Source organism: Rhinoraja longicauda, chromosome 18 (assembly GCF_053455715.1).
Source record: "Rhinoraja longicauda isolate Sanriku21f chromosome 18, sRhiLon1.1, whole genome shotgun sequence".
NCBI classification, from domain to species: Eukaryota; Metazoa; Chordata; class Chondrichthyes; order Rajiformes; family Arhynchobatidae; genus Rhinoraja; species Rhinoraja longicauda.
The window spans coordinates 32,820,069-32,838,896 of record NC_135970.1 but is presented as its reverse complement, the minus strand read 5'-3'; the positions used below and the strand labels follow the sequence as shown (position 1 = coordinate 32,838,896).

At 42.0% G+C, this 18,828-nt stretch overlaps 1 protein-coding gene across 3 annotated transcripts; it reads left to right on the top strand.

Moving 5' to 3' along the window:
* Positions 1–4,585: 4,585 nt before the first annotated feature.
* Positions 4,586–18,578, top strand: ccdc34 (coiled-coil domain containing 34). Of its 3 annotated transcripts, XM_078414846.1 has the most exons (9): positions 4,586–4,668; positions 5,899–6,037; positions 7,408–7,738; positions 9,724–9,966; positions 11,602–11,740; positions 12,274–12,381; positions 14,114–14,272; positions 14,839–14,980; positions 17,731–18,578. In XM_078414846.1, the coding sequence occupies exons 3-9, from the start codon at positions 7,425–7,427 to the stop codon at positions 17,946–17,948; spliced, it is 1,323 nt and encodes a 440-aa protein (XP_078270972.1). In that variant the 5' UTR covers positions 4,586–4,668; positions 5,899–6,037; positions 7,408–7,424; the 3' UTR covers positions 17,949–18,578. The 3 variants fall into 3 exon arrangements, with proteins under 3 accessions (XP_078270972.1, XP_078270970.1, XP_078270973.1); XM_078414844.1 differs by lacking the exon at positions 5,899–6,037 and having other exon boundaries at positions 4,601–4,668; positions 17,731–18,577; XM_078414847.1 differs by lacking the exon at positions 4,586–4,668 and having other exon boundaries at positions 5,832–6,037.
* Positions 18,579–18,828: the final 250 nt, after the last annotated feature.

Sequence of the window (18,828 nt, the reverse complement as noted above, 5' to 3'; positions counted from 1 at the left end):
GTTTCCGATGTTGGGGGAGTCCAGAACCAGGGGTCACAGCTTAAGGATAAGGGGGAAGTCTTTTAGGACCGAGATGAGAAAACATTTCTTCACACAGAGAGTGGTGAGTCTGTGGAATTCTCTGCCACAGAAGGTAGTTGAGGCCAGTTCATTGGCTATATTTAAGAGGGGGTTAGATGTGGCCCTTTTTGCTAAAGGGATCAGGGGGTATGGAGAGAAGGCAGGTACAGGCTACTGAGCTGAATGATCAGCCATGATCATATTGAATGGCGGTGCAGGCTCGAAGGGCCGAATGGCCTACTCCTGCACCTATTTTCTATGTTTCTAAAATGTGAATAACTTAAAAAATATAACACCGAATTCAATAAAACTACTTGCATTATCACTAAAGTGACAATGGTGAGTAAGATGGGCCTAAAATTGTCGCGCTATCGTGTACCGTTTTGGCTGAAGTTCAGTCACAAACAAGATAACAAACGAGAGTTTTAGTATATAGATTACCATCTTTAAATACAAAGTTACACAATTATGTAGCATGAATATGATATCATTAACATTTTTACATTGTCATTACTGTATTTCCTGATTATTTAAATATTACTGTGCTGTTGACCCTCTTTGTAAAGACAAATACAAAAAGTTTAACATAAGTCAAGTATTTTGGTTATATTTTTTACTTGTAATTTGAACAGTGATTTATGATTTCAATATAAAATTATAGTTTCAATAAATTCCTTGCCTGTTTCATGTTGAATACTAAGATAATGCAACTAATAATTCATCTGCGTATTTTGTCTTCCTTATCGTAGTTTATCTAATTGCTAGGAATGTCAACACAGGTCTGTGTAAAATTTGCCACTGTTTCACAGAGAAATTCAAAATGTGCACATTAAATGGGATACACAAGGATCTGAAGATGATTGTCTCTTGAACAACAAAAAACAGTGCTGGAGTAACTCAGCAGGTGAGTTAGCATCTCTAGAGGACATTTCTGGTCACAACCTTTTTTCAGACTTTGGATTCTGACCTGAAACTTCATCTATCCATGATCTCTGGAGATGCTGCCTGACTAGCTGTGTTACTTCAGCAATTTGAATTTTATGTTATAAAGTACACTTGTTTGAAAATAAATTACATTATGGTATGTCAGTTTAGAATTAAAGAAACATATTCAAAACACTAACATTACAAGAAACAGGAGTTGGAGTACATCAAGTGACACCTGAAGGTGTCTGATCTGAAGAAAGGATCCTGTTCTGAAACGTCACCTACCCATGTTCTCGGAGATGCTGCCTGACCCGCTGAGTTACTCCAGCACTGAAATGTCACCCGCCCATTTTCTCCAGAGATGCTGTCTGACCCACTGAGTTACTTCAACACTTTGTGTCCTTAAGTCACGCTCCAAGCCTGGTTTGTTTTAGATTTCTCCCTGTGGACAGATTTGTGTCGCTTTCAACCCTGAATGGATTCAATGACTCTGATGGCTCCTTGGGATAGAGAATGCCAAAGATTCATGTTATAAGGCCATAAGTGATAGGAGCAGAATTAGGCCATTTGGCCTGTCAAGTCATCACGTCTACTCTGTCATTCAATCATGGCTGATCTATCTCTTCCTCCTAACCTCATTCTCCTGCCTTCTCCCTATAACCTCTGACACCTGTGCAAATCAAAAAATCTATCTCTGCCTTAAAAATATCGACTGATTTGGCCTCTACAGCCTTCTGCGGCAAATAATTCCACAGATTCACCACCCATATTCTAGGGGAGAAATGACATGTTCTATCCATTTTAAATAGGTGGTCTCTTAATCTGAAACCATGTTCTGGCTCCGTAGTTCTACATCCCCATATATGAGACGACCATCTCTCGGCATCTACATTGTCAAATCTCAGAGTATTGCCTAGCTATCTTAAGAAATATAGAAATTGTAGAAAAAAGATGGTGCTGGAGTGTGGTGAATCTCTGTGTGCTCTTCCCAGAGAAGGATATTCTGTCATCTGATACAATCACTTTACTCTTTTAAATCTCTTTTCTACCTATAATTATAGCACCATTTCTTCCCCTCTGTTTTATCTACTGTACCCAAGTTTGATTTGATTGTAGTTATATATAATATTTTCTGGTCCAATTGGCTAGCTTGTGAAAAAACGTTTTTCACTGTACTTTGGTACACATCTGTTCATCCTGTAAATTAACCTAGCGAATCTTCTCTGAACTGTCTTCAATGGAAGTATGAGCTTGAATAAAAGACCAAAGTGCTCCTCTGTTCTAATGAACAGGTCCTGTTTCATTGTGTAGGAAAATAAATGCAGATGCTGGTACAAATCGAAGGTATCACAAAATTCTTGTTTCATTAGTATACCATTCTAATAAGATGTCCTTAATTCTATACTGGCAGATACAACAATCTTTAGAACCAAATGGCTATTTCAATACTGTATCAGCGACAGACAATATATTTTAATGAGTATCTATCTTTTGTAAATGCAATGCAATTTGATTGCCTGAAATTATGATCATCAAGGGTAGGCTTTGCAGAAATCTATTCGACAATTTATTTCTCTGGCATTCCCTGTGTGCAAAGGGACCAGCAGGGTCTAAGCGGTCAGAAATGAGTAAGCCTTTTATTTGGAGGCATTACGCTCTTGTTTGTGTAGGGAGGTGGTGGATTCAAAGCACTCCTCAAACACGCTTGAGCAGGTAATCTCGGCTCATTCTTCTAGGCAGTACTGAGTGTATATGCTGCTTTGTTGCAGTTAAAATCTTTTGGATGAAGTATTAAATCAGTGTGAATGTAAATAAAAAATCCCATTGTTTAACGAAGAGCAGGGATGATGTTCAGGTCTTTATTTATAGGGGCCTGCGGTTTAACAATTAGCTAGCATAGTTCTCTGTTACAGTCGTGATTCCATTTACAAGGTAAGTGAGTAGTGGTAATGCACTGTGGGGTGAGGTGAGGTCATGGAAGTTACCTGCAGGGGTAAAATAGAGGCGGCATAGTTCATTAGGAGTCCTAGTCCTTCCACTTCTTCAGAAGCTAAAACATTATAAATCTACGAAAATCTCACTTTTATTCTTCAAACATTGGAGGATTGAGAAAGGAAAAACAAAATTTGAAAAAAAAAATATTGTGAGGAAACAGTAAGTCTGAGTGCTGGTAAAAGAGTCCATATAGCATTAGGTAGACACAAAATGCTGGAGCGAGTCAGGCAGCATCTCGGGAGAGAAGGGTCTCGACCGAAGCATCACCCATTCCTTCTCTCCCGAGATGAACCGCTGAGTTACTCCAGCATTTTGTGTCTACCTCGATTTAAACCCGCATCTGCAGGGTTTTTTTCCCTACACACAAGTCCATATAACATTACTGTTAAAGGGTGCATTGTTTAGTAGTCTTTTATGCTTCTGTCACAATGGCAACTTTCAATAAATTTGACAATTGACATAAAACACTTTATCCTTATTTAAATCACCTTCATTTGAGATCAATAACCAGGTGCTACCAATGGGGAGCTGGTATTTTTATAGTGTAGATGTCAGTGTTCAAATGCAGGGCTCTAAAGTTAGCACCAATCTTTCTCTCATAAACTGGATATAGATCTGCATAAAATTATGGACGAAATACAATTACCATTTTACCGATTCTGTCTTGCAGTTTTCTCACCTACAGAGAACGATATTGTTCAGGTGTGCAGCAATATCACTCGTAGATGGCAACTAACCCATCTCAAAGTGTGGCTGTCTTCTATTCAATGGTTTCAGTAGATGTTGAAACCACTGGCACATATTCTAGCTTTAAAAAGGTCATCACAAGCCTGAGTGTCACTGTTCCTTCTGTTTCCTTTGTTTATAGAACAGTCGTGACAATCTGCCTTCACCAAATCTAAATGAGTTCTGGTTCATGACGGCCATCCTGTAGTAATTTTTGGTGTTTTCCAGTGGTGAAAGAAATATATATTTTATCTATTACATGTCCAGTCATCAGTCCATTTTTAGTCCATCTTGTTTACAAGCTGTTTGCGGCTAGGGATGAACCGTGCATGTGTACCTGACTTCATTCCTACCGAGAAGGTTGCTTCTATTGTCTGACACAAAGAACTCTGGAAGAATATCATTAATGCCTTCAAAATTGTACTTGGGATGTAGAAGGATCGATAGGAACTGCTGATGTCCATTATGAAAGTGCATCTATGACAATCATAACTTTTTCCTCTAAATGGATCTGTAAAGTTCATAAGTGGCTTAATGTTCTTCTAGCCACTGTCTAGGACTGATTCATTGGTAATTCTTGTAATGTTCTTGAAAGTGTTGGATTTGTTTCTCACTCCTTCAAGCATTGAAAGGCTGGATGCCTTGCCTTTTGTTTAAATACAGGTGTGAACATTACTGATGATGATACTGGAGAAAGACAAAATGCTGGATTAGGCATAACACGGGGATAATTAAGCCTAATTAGCTCATAAATTCTCTTATTCGGAATAAAATTTAATTGTGGAATAAACAAATGCCCGCACTCTATTTTTGCCTACACTACAAAAGTACCCGCAGCAGTGGCGTGAAGGCCGCAACCGTTGCCATGGAGACGGCGGGCAGCGCGGGGCAGCGCGGGTAACGGCCGGCACGGGGGCGGCCATGTTGGCGGCGGCGGGAGGAGAGAAGCGGCGGAGAGAGGTATTGGGGGTGGGTGGGTGGGAGAGAGGGAGGGGGGTGGGTGGGTGGGAGAGAGGGAGGGGGGTGGGGGGTTTGAGGGGGAGAGAGGGAACATGGTGGGGGGGGGGGTAGCGGGGTGAGGGAGCGAGAGAGGGGTGGCGGGCTGGGGGGGGGGGGAGGATTGGGAGAGGGGTGGGGAAGATGGAGAGGAGAGAGAGGAGAAAGGGAAGGAGTGGGGGAGGTAGAGAGAGGAGAGGTAGCAAGAGGGGGTGGGAGAGAGGGACGGGGGGGAGAAAGGGAATGAGTGGGGGAGGTAGAGAGGTAGCAAGAGGGGGGGGTGGGGAAGAGGGGTGGGGAAGAGGGGTGGGGAAGAGGGGTGGGGAAGAGGGGTGGGGAAGAGGGGTGGGGAAGAGGGGTGGGGGAGAGGGGTGGGGGAGAGGGGTGGGGGAGAGGGGTGGGGGAGAGGGGTGGGGGAGAGGGGTGGGGGAGAGGGGTGGGGGAGAGGGGTGGGGGAGAGGGGTGGGGGAGAGGGGTGGGGGAGAGGGGTGGGGGAGAGGGGTGGGGGAGAGGGGTGGGGGAGAGGGGTGGGGGAGAGGGGTGGGGGAGAGGGGGAGAAAGGGAATGAGGGGGGAGAGAGGGTGGGGGAGAGGGGGAGAAAGGGAATGAGGGGGGAGAGAGGGTTGGGGAGAGAGGGCTGGGGAGAAAGGGAAGGAGAGAAAGGGAAGGAGTGGGGGAGGTAGAGAGAGGAGAGGTAGCAAGAGGGGGTGGGGAGAGGGAGGGGGAGAAAGGGAAGGAGTGGGGGAGGTAGAGAGGGGAGAGGTAGCAGCAGGGGAGAGGAGTCGTGAGAGTGGGGAGGTTTGAGGCGACTCAGCTATCGGGAGAGGGAATAGGGAGAGTGGAGTAGGGAGGGCGAGGAGGCTGAAGTACCGGGGGTGGTGTGGGAAAAGTGGGAGAGGAAGGGGAGGGAGTAGAGTGTTGAGGATAGGGGTTAGGAGATAGGGGATGGTGGGGATAGGGGAGTGGAGTGGGGAGGGAGAGGCGGCTGAGGTACCGGTGGTGGTGAGGGGTCACGGAGGAGGAAGGGGAGGGTGTTGAGAATGGGGACAGGGAGATAGTGGGGATGATGGGGAGGGAGAGGAGGGTATGGCAGTTGGGAGGGTCTATTAGTTGCTGGTCAGGTCGCATTTGGAATATTGTGAGCAATTTTGGCCACCATATCTATAATAATAATAATGCATTACATTTATATAGCGCTTTTCAAACACTCAAAGACGCTTTACAGGGATTACTAGAACATAGAGAAGAAAATAAATAGATAAATAAGTAAACGAACAGAAAAAGGAGACAGAAGGTGAGGTGACGGTCAGTGGTTGAAGGCAGTGCTGAACAGGTGAGACTTCAGTGATGTTTTGAATGTGGTGAGTGAGGAGGAGTCTCTGACGGTTTGGGGTAGTGAGTTCCAGAGGGTGGGAGCAGCGATGGAGAAAGCCCTGTCCCCCCAGGATCTGAGTTTGGTCCGGATGGGGGGGGACAGGAGGTTGGCAGCAGCAGAGCGGAGGGTGCAGGTGGGAGTGTGTCTGTGGAGGAGGTCAGTCAGGTAGAATGTGCTGGCTCTGGAGAGGGTCCAGAGGAGGTTTACAAGAATGATTCCAGGAATGAGTGGGTTAACCTATGATGAGCGTTTGTCGGCACTGTACTCGCTGGAGTTTAGAAGAATGAGGGGGGATTTCATTAAAACGTGTAGAATAGTGAAGTGTTTGGATAGAGTGGACGTGGAGAAGATGTTTACACTAGCGGGAGAGTCAGGGACTAGAAGTCATAGGCTCAGAATTAAAGGACATTCCTTTAGGAAGGAGATGAGGAATTTCTTTAGTCAGGGTGGTGAATCTGTGGAATTCTTTGCCACAGAAGGCTGTGGTGGCCAAGTCAAGGGATATTTTTAAGGCAGAGATAGATTCTTGATTAGTACGGGCGTCAGGGGTTATGGGGAGAAGACAAGAGAATGGAGTAAGGAGGGAGAGATTGATCAGCTATGATTGAATGGCAGAGTAGACTTGATGGGCCGAATGGCCTAATTCTGCTCCTATCACATGACCTTAAGAGAGGGAGAGGGAAGAGGAGGAGCGGGAGGGTTGAGGATGGGAAGGACAATGGAGGGGCGAGGAGGATGGAGGATTGGAGAAGATGGAGAGGGCAGGGGATGGAAAGGGAGGAGGAGTGGAGAGTGTCGAGGGAGGGTTGAAAGGAGGGGATGGAAGAGGAGGAGATATAAAGCCGGAGGGAGTGGTATCAGTGGGAGGGGGATAGCGGGATAAAAGAGAAGCAGGGGACTCAGGATGGCAATTGAGTGTATGATGGGGGGGATAGGCTGGAGGAATGGGGGTGCACTGGGGTGGGGGGTGCTTGAAACAATTGAGCTGGAAGAATACTGTCAACCCACATGTGGTGTAGAGAGGACAGGACAGGACAGGACCTCTGCTCCCTCCCTGCACTCCACCAGCCTTTGCAATTTTCTGTCGATTCTTTACAGCATCTGCACATTCAACAAGATTTTCTGACTATGCGCAACTTCTCTACCCTTTCCCTATCAGTATACATGTCATTGTGTTGCAATTACTCTTCTTTTTATATCTTCCTTTTACCAGATATTTGCCAGATGCAATTTGTATTCATAATTTGTGAAATTATTTTGTATAGATCTCTATTAAAACTTGATGTCAATTTTGAAGATCTGATCTTCTGATATTTTGTTTTGAACAGAAACGTTTCTGTGAAGAATGTCTTTGCGGTCCTTTGAGAAAATAAACGTGGAAACAAATTCTCAATCAGATCTATGTGAACAGAATAATAAGTTGGAAAATGACGCTGATTCGAGGAGTTGTGAATTATCCTCTTCCTCCGGTTCCACTTCTTCCCTGCTGTCTCCCGTTTACCATGAAAGTTATGAAAGTGAAGATGAGGAAAATGAGTCACTGAACAAACAGCCTGACAGACTTCCAAGGGGAAAATCAGAATCCACTCCAAGGAGAAGGGAAGATAGTTTCTTAAAAGTCCATGTGGTTTCCACTCCAAGTGGAAAAAAACAATCCAGGTACAGGTATATGTGAGGCCTCTACAGATAAATTGTTCACTTCTCTATCAGATTTGTTTTCTTCCAACATTAGTTGAAGGGACGCTCGGTATTGTGATTATTTTCTCTGGTTCTTTCTGAATTTCCCTCCTCCGCCTCCATTACAACTATGTCTGGATTTCCCTTGTTCTCACCTTCTGCCCCATTCCTTTCCATCTGTCCCTTTACCATCTGTTCTGCCACTCACTGAATATATCTGTTTACCTTTGTCGGAAGGAACTGCAGATGCTGGTTTAAACTGAAGACAGACACAAAATGCTAGAGTAACTCAGCGGGACAGGCAGCATCTCTGGAGAGAAGGAATGGATGACGTTTCGGGTTGAGTCCCTTCGAGTTGTGACCCGAAACATCACCCATCCCTTCTCTCCGGAGATGCTGTCTGTCCCGCTGAGTTACTCCAGCATTTTGTGTCTGTCTGTTTACCTGCTGCTTTTGCCAACGATATTATGTCTACAAAACAAAATGTCTTCTTACCCAATTTTAGTCCCAAGGAGAAGACCCTGTTCAATGTGCTACAACTCCAATTTCAGTTGAATCTATTTGGAAACTTCTCCTGCACAAACACAGCAAGTTCAACCTCAGCTTATTGCCCATTCATTTCAGTAATATATGTCGTGGATCTATACACTTTAATAAAGTACTTGAACTTTCGCTAACCTTTATTGTATTTACTGCTCAATGTAATCCCTTCACTGTACGGCAGACAATGTGGGAATTAAGTCATAGAATGCATCCTTTTGTTCTTACTTGTAGCTCAAACGTTGCAAATGGATCATCCTCTTGTTCTTATTTTTAGACCTTTGAATGGAGCGTTTTATGTTTTCTTATTTATTTCTTTGGCTGGAACAATGACTGGTATCTTCAAAGATCTGTCTTCATGGATGATGAGGGCTGGGAGCTGCTTGTGTCTGAGGTTAGGGAATTTGGTTTGAAGAACTGGATCGAGGATGACTTATTTGCAAATAATTCTGGGCAGAGGATAGTCCATATTCTGTCCATTCCTTTGGTCAGACCGGTAGACACACTAGCCAGCTTTCAACACTTCGACCTCTTCCACCATTTCTCGTCAGTCATACACACTCTCCCCATTTTGTACTTTTTATGTAGCCTTTTTTGAATACTTTTACAATCCACCACTGAAATAGTTTTTGTTTTAAAACCTCTGTTTTCACAGGTTGCAAGTTGATAATGATCATTCATTAGAGCAATTGTCTTTTTTATGTGATTGCATTATAATGCATGTATTGTGTTTTCGCTTTCATTTTCATACCTGAAGAAATGTTTAATTTATTTTGTGATCTGTGTAATTTAGCAGGAGAATGGTTCCGTCGTATAATAAAGTTGTTGTTTTTAAAAATGATACTAATTTGCCAGAATCTCTTGTTCTATATTTGTCCATTAATGATGAAATAATTTACTCTGAACCCAGTGTCACCTACTGGGAGCTTTATATATATTGTTAGAAACCTGCTGATTAAGGTTGCACCGATTTATGACTATCGTAGATTGTTAACACAGTATCTTTCATATTAGAGGCAAAGTTACGACAGAGAAGGCCGATTGAGACAAACTTTTACTTAAGCAGTTCTTGTAAAGCAAGGGCAGCACGGTGGCGCAGTGGTAGAGCTGTTGCCTTATAGCACCAGAGACCCATGTTTGATCCAGACTACAGGTGCTGTCTACGGAGTTGTACATTCTCCCTATGACCATGTGGATTTCCTCCGGGTTTCCTCCCACACTCCAAAGATGAACAGGTTTGTGGGTTAATTGGCTTTGGTCCCTTAAATTGTCCCTAGTGCTAGTGTACGTGGTGATCGCTGGGCGGTGCGGAATCGGTGGGCCGAAGGACCTATTTTCCCGCTGTATCTGTAAAGTCTAAAGTGTAAAGTAAGTGGATTTCAAATCAAGTCTGGAAAATTCTAAACTCCAATTTTGAATCCATGTAGACAGAGCATCCGCTTGAAGAGAGATGCACTATCCAAGGGATGTGTGTTGGAGCTTTCCAAAGGTTCCACCACTTCTCTACTCTCGCCTATTTACCATGACAGCTATGAAAGTGAGGAGGGTGAGAGCAAGGCTTCCCAGACGCCCACCAGCAGCAGTTCAAATGGAGAAATTGCATCGACTGCAAATAAAACTCTGACTAAAAAGTTGGCAATCTTAACTCCAGTCAGATCAAAAACTCCGAGGTACATATTCCATCATGTATTTGTTACATACATTACAGTTTAATTTTTCAACGTTGCATCTTTTTAACGTCATTGAATAATTAACTTTAACTAAAAATGCAAAATAAAATATTTGATTGCGTCATTAATTACAGGTTTTTTGAAGTACTAATTGACTATCTGATTAAGGTAGCTGCTGATAGCTACTAGGAGCATTTAAATAAGGTAGGTTGGTGCACCATGGACATCAAGACTGATTTTGCATTTCCCTTTGAGGAGGTACTCTGGTTGTAGAATTTGATCTTTCAATTACCTAGTTAGGAAATAAATCATAGTGTTACCACTAGTCACAATATAAACTTTGTTTACATACCTCTATCAGCATCCAATGCTGTTCAATTGCTTGAGTGTACATCCCTGAATACTGTTTCTGTAGGTAGATGAAGCTCATGAATTTTAAAGATTTTTATAAAAATAAATGAATACAACATTAAATATTGCGTAATTTTGCTAATTCAATGTAAAACTGGTTTCAAAGGTGGCCTTTAGCTTTCCTACACATTTTGCTTGCACGCCCGTGAAGATTTTGCTGGTTTGCAGCACGCAATTGTCACCCAGAGTCACCAAACTCTTGCTTGTGTGGAATGACAGGCAGCATCTCTGGATAGGAAAGGGGGACGTTTCAGGCGAGGCACTTACTGGATAAAGGTTTATTCTTTGTACTGTCTGCTGTGTGTGATTGCATCATCTGGACTGCTTTAATTTCGCTGTACTTTGTGTAGTGACAATAAAGGTTTTTTACATTTATTTCTCACGCGACCCGAAACGTCACCTATTCCTTCTATCCAGAGATGCTGCCTGTCCCGCTGAATTACTCCAGCAGTTTGTGTCGATCTTCAGTGTAAACTGGTGTTTGCAGTTCCTTCCTACACATCTTGCTTGCGTGGTCAATATACAGAAGGTTCATCATACTGGAGTCCAAGACTCTCTATCTCAGTGCACAATGTAGTAGCCACTCCTCCAGAACATTCAACATTTAAACAACCAGCATTTAGAGATGATAGAAAATTGCAATGAAAATGTTATTTAAAAATCTGCCCTCCCCTTTGCATTCTTCTGCTCTGCCCTACAAATCCCATTGCAATACCTTTGAGAATACTGTACTCATTCTCACCCGGCACAGAATCGAAACGTCAATTACCCAATCCACTCCCGGCATAAATAAATATTTCCATGGGCGTCACAACTAATACTGTCCACACTGCCGCCAGTTTAGCTTGGAATTTCTGCATTTGATTATACTTGCATACCCTCAACTACTTTCCATTGCTTGCATTTCCTCTCATGTTGTAACTTTAAGGCTGCGAGAGAGGTTTCTCAGATAATTATGTGTGAACTAAGCTCTTGTGAGCCTGACAGGCCTGAGCTGGAGCCAGCGAGTGGAGCTGTATTGCAGCCAAGAAGGTTATCTACAGGTCTGTGAATGGTAGTTCGAGCAGAAGTCCTCTCAGATTTATGAATTATCTTTGAATGTAGTCGTACATCAGTGATGTTTAACAATTTGGCTCTTACATTGTTTCCATGTTCATTCACTAAAGTCTGTAGCAAACAACATAATGGATGCATTTTGAGATGAAGTAATACTTTGTTCTAAAGACCTAGAACTTCTGCAAGAAAGACAAAACTAAGTGAGGAGCAGCAACATTTACAGGAAGTTGAGCTTACTGCCTGGGAGGAGTGGCTTATCAAGAAAGCAAAGGAAGAACGTGTTGAAGTGCAAAAGAAATCTCAGCAGGCAAGTGTTTCAATTATATGTTAGTGTCAGTACACTTAAAAATTGAATCACTTTTAACGAACTTAGAGTAAATCATATTACCATCTTATTGTTCTCAGCTTTCAGTTTAGTACTCAAAAATCTAAAGTTTACGAATAAAAAGCATTTGAAAACCGCTGAAAATAACGTCAATTCTTTGTTAGATTGATAGACTACAATGAAATTACAACTACATGTTTGTTTCGGACAACTATTGTTTGTAAGATTGTATCCCCACAAGTAAAGATAGAGCAAGGGATAATTATTATCTGGCCTTGCTTTGTTCTGGCCTATTCCTACCTCCAGTTCCCTCCCATCTACTTTCAGTCTGTGGAATGGTCTCGACCTGAAATATCACTCATCCTTTTTCTCTAGCGATGCTGCCTAATCCGCTGAGTTACTCCAGCGCTTTGTGTGTATCTTCGTTATAAACCAGCATCTGCAGTTCCTTTCCACACGTAATAATTGTCCAGCTTTTCTTTAGTTAAAGTTTACATCTAAGAAATATTTTACAGGAGATGGTATTGAAACAAGCAAAATTAAAAGAACATGAGGAATTTGAAAAGAAAAAAATTCGTGCAGAAGAAGAGCATAAATGTTGGGTGCAGAGAAAAAATGAAAAGGCAAGTGATACAAATTAGCTATTATTTGAAACTAATTTCTGAGTTCACTAGTCTGAACTTCCTGGGCTGCAATGGAGGTAAAACTCCAGACTGATGTTCACTCTGTTGGTGTATCCTCCAAGTCCAAATAATGGGAGGTTGAGGAACAGATGTACACATCAGAGAAGTATGAAAATAATTGTGTAATAGTGGGAAGGGATTTCAACGTCCCAAATATCAGCTGAGATCATCTCGATGAAAGGTTTAGAGGGGCAGAATTTCCAAATAAAGATCTAAAGTGAACCCAGCAGAGCTTGTTGAGCCAGTATGTGGACAGTTGTACTAGACGTGGGATAGTACTGAACCTAATCATTGGGAACAGAGCTGGAAAGTGATAAGTAGTGACCTTAACTCTCTTACGTTTTCAGATTGTTATGGATGAGGACAAAAATAGGTGGAACCGTAAGATCCTGAAGTGGGGGGGGGGATTTTCATATGATGAGATAGTACCTTTGCAGAAATGTAGAGAGCACCTACTTGTATGCAGCCTACATTGACCCACTGGGGGATTCACTTTCTGGTGAAAAAAATCTTCCTCAAATCTTCTTCAAAATTTCCTACCTTTGGATAGAAAAGGTTTAGAGGGATTTGGGCCAAATGTGGGCAAGTGGGACGAGTGTAGAAGGGGCATCTTGGTCAGCATGGGCAAGTTGGGCTGAAGGGCCTATTTCCGTGCTGTGTGCCATGCTATGACCCAGAACCTTGATCCTCTACTTAAGGACATCTTTAATTGGAATGGCACCTTTCATCATTTTATATATCTCTATCCGGTCCTCTCCTTCATCTTCTCTCAAAGGTTTGGAGTGTTGTTAGAACAAAGGAACAAGTTATTGACAAGAGGAAGCACGGTGGAGTACATGCTCTCGTCTACCTTAATGGTGTTGAAGTGGAAATGGTGAAGGGTTTCAAGTTCCTGGGCATACAGAAAGAAACCGAGGCCAAGCACCCTGCTCAGAGAGTGCTGCATGACTTGACCTTTTTTTCACAGAGCAGCTAGGTTGGGGGGAATTGCCAAGAATAACCAGATTAAGTAAAAATAAATTATCTTAATGCACATTGTTGTAATGGTATTGGAAGAGCTTGGCCAGGAGCACTGTAAGTCCTGGACCAAACCCTTCAGTGTTATTAAGATTAAGCAGAAGGGTGTCGACCCGAAAAGTCACCTATTCCTTCTCTCCAGGGATGCTGCCTGTCCCGCTGAGTTTCTCCAGCATTCTGTGTCTACGGTGTAAACCAGCATCTGCGCTATTAATGCCGGAATGATGTAAAGAGCCACTGTGGGGAATTGAATCAGCTCTGGACTGCAAGTCTAGAATTTCTGCACTTAACAGTCTTTTCTCAGTTGATCTCTAAAGCTGCTGCACTAAAGAAAAATGTGGTAGTGTGATGCAACATTTTAAATTGTTTTGGAGGTTTGTAGAACTAAAGGTTCTGTATATATCTAACATTGGTGCAGAATCTGTTGCAATCGTATCTTGCCAATGTCTGTGATAAGGACGTTGCTCCGAATTACAACAGCTTGGCAGTTACAACGCTGGTTTAAGGTAACACAGGGAGGTGGTATTAGCACATAATGGGAAAGAATAATGCATGGATAGACACAAAATTGATCTGTTCTAAGGAGCTGCTGGCACAAGGTAAAGATTTGTATGAATCTGAACACGTGTTTATTGTGAGTAATTTTTGACTATAGGAAAAGTTGGTAAAAAAAGAAAAACTTCACAAGGAACAGGAGGAAAAAAATGTCAAGGAGCAAGAAAGAGAATGTGCTGCAGACAAAGCCAGTCAAATATTTCAGGAATGGCTGAAGAAAAAGGAGCTTCAGAAAGTGACGATGAAGAGGATTGAAAAGGTAGGATAACTAATCCTGTTATTTCTCAGAAATGTGTTCTGATATAGTTGACAAGCATCAGGTTAAGCTGTAACTGCCAAGCTAATTACTCAGAGTGTAATTTCATTTTTTAAAAACATGATAACTGTATATTAAATGTTGCGACTTTTCTGCGTTGTTAAATAAGGCTTTGTACGCGTTTTCTGGATAAAGTTAATCTTACTGAGGCCAGTGGAAATACTGATTCTGAATTATATGTTACTAAACTGGTGCTGAACTATTTCATTGAAGCCTTAAATTAAATGGCTATACATTCTTCCTGTATTACTTCACTTTGGAGAATGTGCAGGAAAGAACTGCAGATGCTAGTTTAAATCGAAGGTGGACACAAAATGCAGGAGATTGAAGAAGGGTCTCGACCCGAAATGTCACCCATTCCGTATCTCTAGAGATGCTGCCTGTCCCGTTGAGCCACTCCAGCATTTTGTGTCTATCTTCACTTCGGAGAATACTTGCTTGGCATGGCAATATTATTTGGATCAGCAAGCAAATTTAGCAATATTGTAAATGTTATTTTATATGTTCAGGATGCTGATGAGAAAAAAATAGCGGAAACACAGGAAAGGAAAGAAAAGGCAGAGAAGGTTTTCCGCGATTGGGTAGAAAAGGTGAAAACGAGACCACGGACTGCTCCAAGCAGCTTCGGATATGCTAATGGTAAACTCACAGGTCAGTACCAATTTAAAAATAAATGTTCCTCCGTTGAAGCTATATATGTTGCCACAATGGAATTCAGATAAACAATGCATTACGTATTTTTATCATTGAAGGGGGAGAAAATCGTGTTGTTCTTAGAATTTGTTTTTCTGAAAGCATACACCCTGCAAAGTTCAATTCTGGAAGAATATTTTTAATTAAGTTTGGTCTCTGGAGTATGTTACAAATTTGTTGAAGGGCTGAGACAGCACGCTAAACGGTGTACTTAATGACTCTTGAACATTTTGACCTTGAAGTACTTTGTCTTGCAATACATTCCCATGCCTATTATTTGCAAAATAAATAGAAATAAAGAAGTTTCCTTTTTTTTTGTGTGGTCATACTCATGAGAGTCCCATAAGTTGCAGCAATAGACAATTGGCTCCCATTCGGGCTGGAAATAAAGACACAGAGTGCTGGAGTAACTCAGCGGGTCAGGCAACACCCCTGGAGAACATAGATAGGTGAGGTTTCACAGAGTGCTGGTGTAACTCAGCGGGTCAGACAGCATCTCTGGAGAACATACATAGGTGATGTTTTCGTTCAAAACCCTTCTTCAGACTGATCGTGGTGGTATGGGGAGAGGAAGCTGGAAGAGACCTCCCCCCCCCGCTCCCACCACCACTATCAGTCTGAGGAAGAGTTTCGACTCAAAACATCACCTATATATGTTCTCCAGAGATGCTGCCTGACCCACTGAGATGCTGCCTGACCCACTGAGATGCTGCCTGACCCACTGAGATGCTGCCTGACCCACTGAGATGCTGCCTGACCCACTGAGATGCTGCCTGACCCACTGAGATGCTGGTTGACAAAAAAGGACATTGTCAACCAGTACCTGCAGTTTCTTGTGTCTCCATTTCAGGCTGGAAATAAAATTGTTTATAATATCATTTGTACATGCAAGTGAATTCCATAACTTCTCTGTACTATTCATGTATTTTATTGTGACTTTCCATGTTGTAAAGCAGAATGTTGGATGAAAACAAAGTTTGAATAATTGTATGACAGGTCAAATTTGTCTGCATATAAAGTTGCAAAGTAAATAAATTTCGATGCAATTACTGCTCATCTTTGGGGTGACTAAAATAAGGTTGAACAAACTAAGGAATGTTCTACTTTAGATCCAATTAGTCTGAATTTGAGTCGTAACAAATTAGGCAAAAAAGATTGCTTCACTGTTGTAAGTTGCTGTTAAATTCTACTACCACATAAACGGCACAGATATAAACAGAATATCTGAAAGGCTCAAAGTATTTAACAGATTCTTAATAGAAGATTCCCTCCTCCCATTCTTGTTGCGTTCCATTGCTTTTTGCTTCTCATGCATATCAGATATCAGAGAGCTGCCCAAAGATACCATTATATTTACTACAAGGATCCAGTGTTTGTCCTCTTTGTGTTTTGGTATTCTCCCCAGATGATGACCTATCAGCAGCAGTTGTTTCCATCAGCAGTTTGCAGTAGGTTTTGCGTACTCATGGCTGTTTGCTGTTGTGCTGTGTGTGATGAGCTTGCCCCGTGGTTGGCCTTTGTGGCTGCTCAGGGCTCTCAACCCGTGTTTGATTTACAAGCACAACAATCTCCAGTTTACTCGACTTAAACGTGTTCCAGCTTTGATGAATATTTTGTAACGATATCTAGGTTTCTGTGGTGCTAATCTTCAAGTTTGTTTCCTTCCATTTTGGAGGATATTCTGTCTGTTCTTTTAAACATTGACTTGTTTCAAAGAAGTACTTCAAACATAGAATAGTAGAGCACAGGGACTTCAGCCCACAATGTCTGTGCCTAACATGATGCCAAGACCATCACGTCTACCTGCACATAATTCATATCCTTCCATTCCATGCATATCCATGTGCATATCCACGTCTTCTAAATATCACAAATGTATCTGCCTCCACCATCACCCCTGGCACTGCTTTCCAGGCACTCGCCACCCCACCACATGAAACCTGCCCCACACATCTCCTTTAAACTTTGCCCCTCTTACCTTAAAGCTATGCCCTCTAGTATTTGATAATCAATTATTTTTGTCCTTAAAGTGAGTCTATGAATAACCTTATACTTGTACGAATAGTTTTCTGGAAATTGCTGATAATAATGTGGCATGAAGAAACTGATGTTTCATCAGATTTGGGCAACACATCCACAATAAACAGCAGGGTGCTCAAGAACGTTGGGGGGGGACCTTTAGTTTCAGGTCCATGGTTCCCTGCAGCAAAGGATGCAGAGTGTGACCTATAAAGGTGTATAAGAAAGTTTCCCATGGCAGAGGTATTAAAAACAAGAGGGTACAGGTTTAAGGTGAGAGGAAGTTTTAAAGGGAAAGTGTTTTTTACACAGTGAGTGGTTGATATTTGAAACTCCCAGAGAAGATGGAGACATTTAGACAGGAACTTAAAAAGGCAATGCATAGAAGAATACAAACTTAATGGAGGCAAATTGGATCAGTCTGGATGGACAAAAAGGTTGATGTGTTGGGCCAAGGGCCCTGTTTCTGTGCTGTACAATTCTATACTCTCTTATCTCTTAATGGCATTCACTCAGTCAGTGCTTCTGCTTTGCTGGTGGAAAGATTAAATAACCCACTGTTTCATATGTTGTTTTTTTTGCCAAATTGAAGAGATTTTATCACTGGAGACAATTCCTGCAGTGTATTAACTATATTGAATGCTGTCTTGAGCAATGCAAAGCTTACGTTGATTTTGTCATTGACACAGGGTACTATGATGGATGTTCATATCCAGCTCCAAGCTACTGTAATCCAATTCCATGGAAACCCATCCCCGTGCCACGCTCAGAAGATAACATTAAAAAAACAACCCTGAAGGCGAAAGCAAAGCCAAAATCTACATCCCTGTATATCCCACATTCCAATGTTGCTTTCAAACCAAAGGACAATCTCGTTGTTGGGAATGGTTGGAGGAAAGCAAGATGACTTTTGTGGAGCGCATCAGTATGTTCCATTATTTACATCTTTATTCTTGTTTTTTTTTTCTCCTGCAATTAATATCAGAAGCACATTTTTTTTCCAGATTTATATTTTAATTAAAAAAATGTTTTTATATTTCTCTTTCATTAAGACCAGAGTTTGCTTTTGCTCTCTGAATACCTAGTATCCATTAAACACTACGAGTTAATATAAAATATCATTTTATTTGTCACGTGTACCGTGATTCAGTGAAAATTTTTGTTTATGTGTTAACCAGTCAAATCATACCATGCATGACTTCAAATCCTAGAAATTATGATTTAATAAATTCATAAGTGATAGGCGCAGTCTTGAGCCTTTGGCCCATCAGGTCTACTCCGATATTCAATTATGGCTGATCTATCTCTCCCTGCTAACCCCATTCACCTGCCTTCTCCCCATAACCTCTGACACCCGTACTAATCACGAACCTGACTACAGGTGCTGTCTGTATGGAGTTTATACGTTCTCCCGTACTAATCAAGAATCTATTGCTGCTATAAAAATATCCATTGACTCGGTCTCCACTGCCGTCTGTGGCAAATTATTCCACAGATTTATCACCAGTAAAATCTGTACTCAATACATGTGTATATGAAATATTATTGCAGTACCATCACATGATAATTTAAATATTTCAAAGTTAGTGGAAACTCAGTGAAATATATCTGTGAGCTTCCTGGCTATCAAGGGAAAGTAGACACAAAATGCCGGAGTAACTCAGCGGGACAGGTAGCATCTCTGGAGAGAAGGAATGGGTGACGTTTCGAGTCGAGACCCTTCTTCAGACTGACCAGGCACTTCACCCATTCCTTCTATCCAGAGATGCTGCCCGTCCTGCTGAGTT

Excerpts from the sequence above, each read along its gene's own strand:
- ccdc34 (XM_078414846.1), top strand. The coding sequence starts at position 7,425 with ATGTCTTTGCGGTCCTTTGAGAAAATAAACGTGGAAACAAATTCTCAA. Across the intron at positions 7,739-9,723 it reads AGTGGAAAAAAACAATCCAG|ACAGAGCATCCGCTTGAAGA; the intron begins GTACAGGTATAT and ends GAATCCATGTAG. Across the intron at positions 9,967-11,601 it reads GTCAGATCAAAAACTCCGAG|ACCTAGAACTTCTGCAAGAA; the intron begins GTACATATTCCA and ends TTTGTTCTAAAG.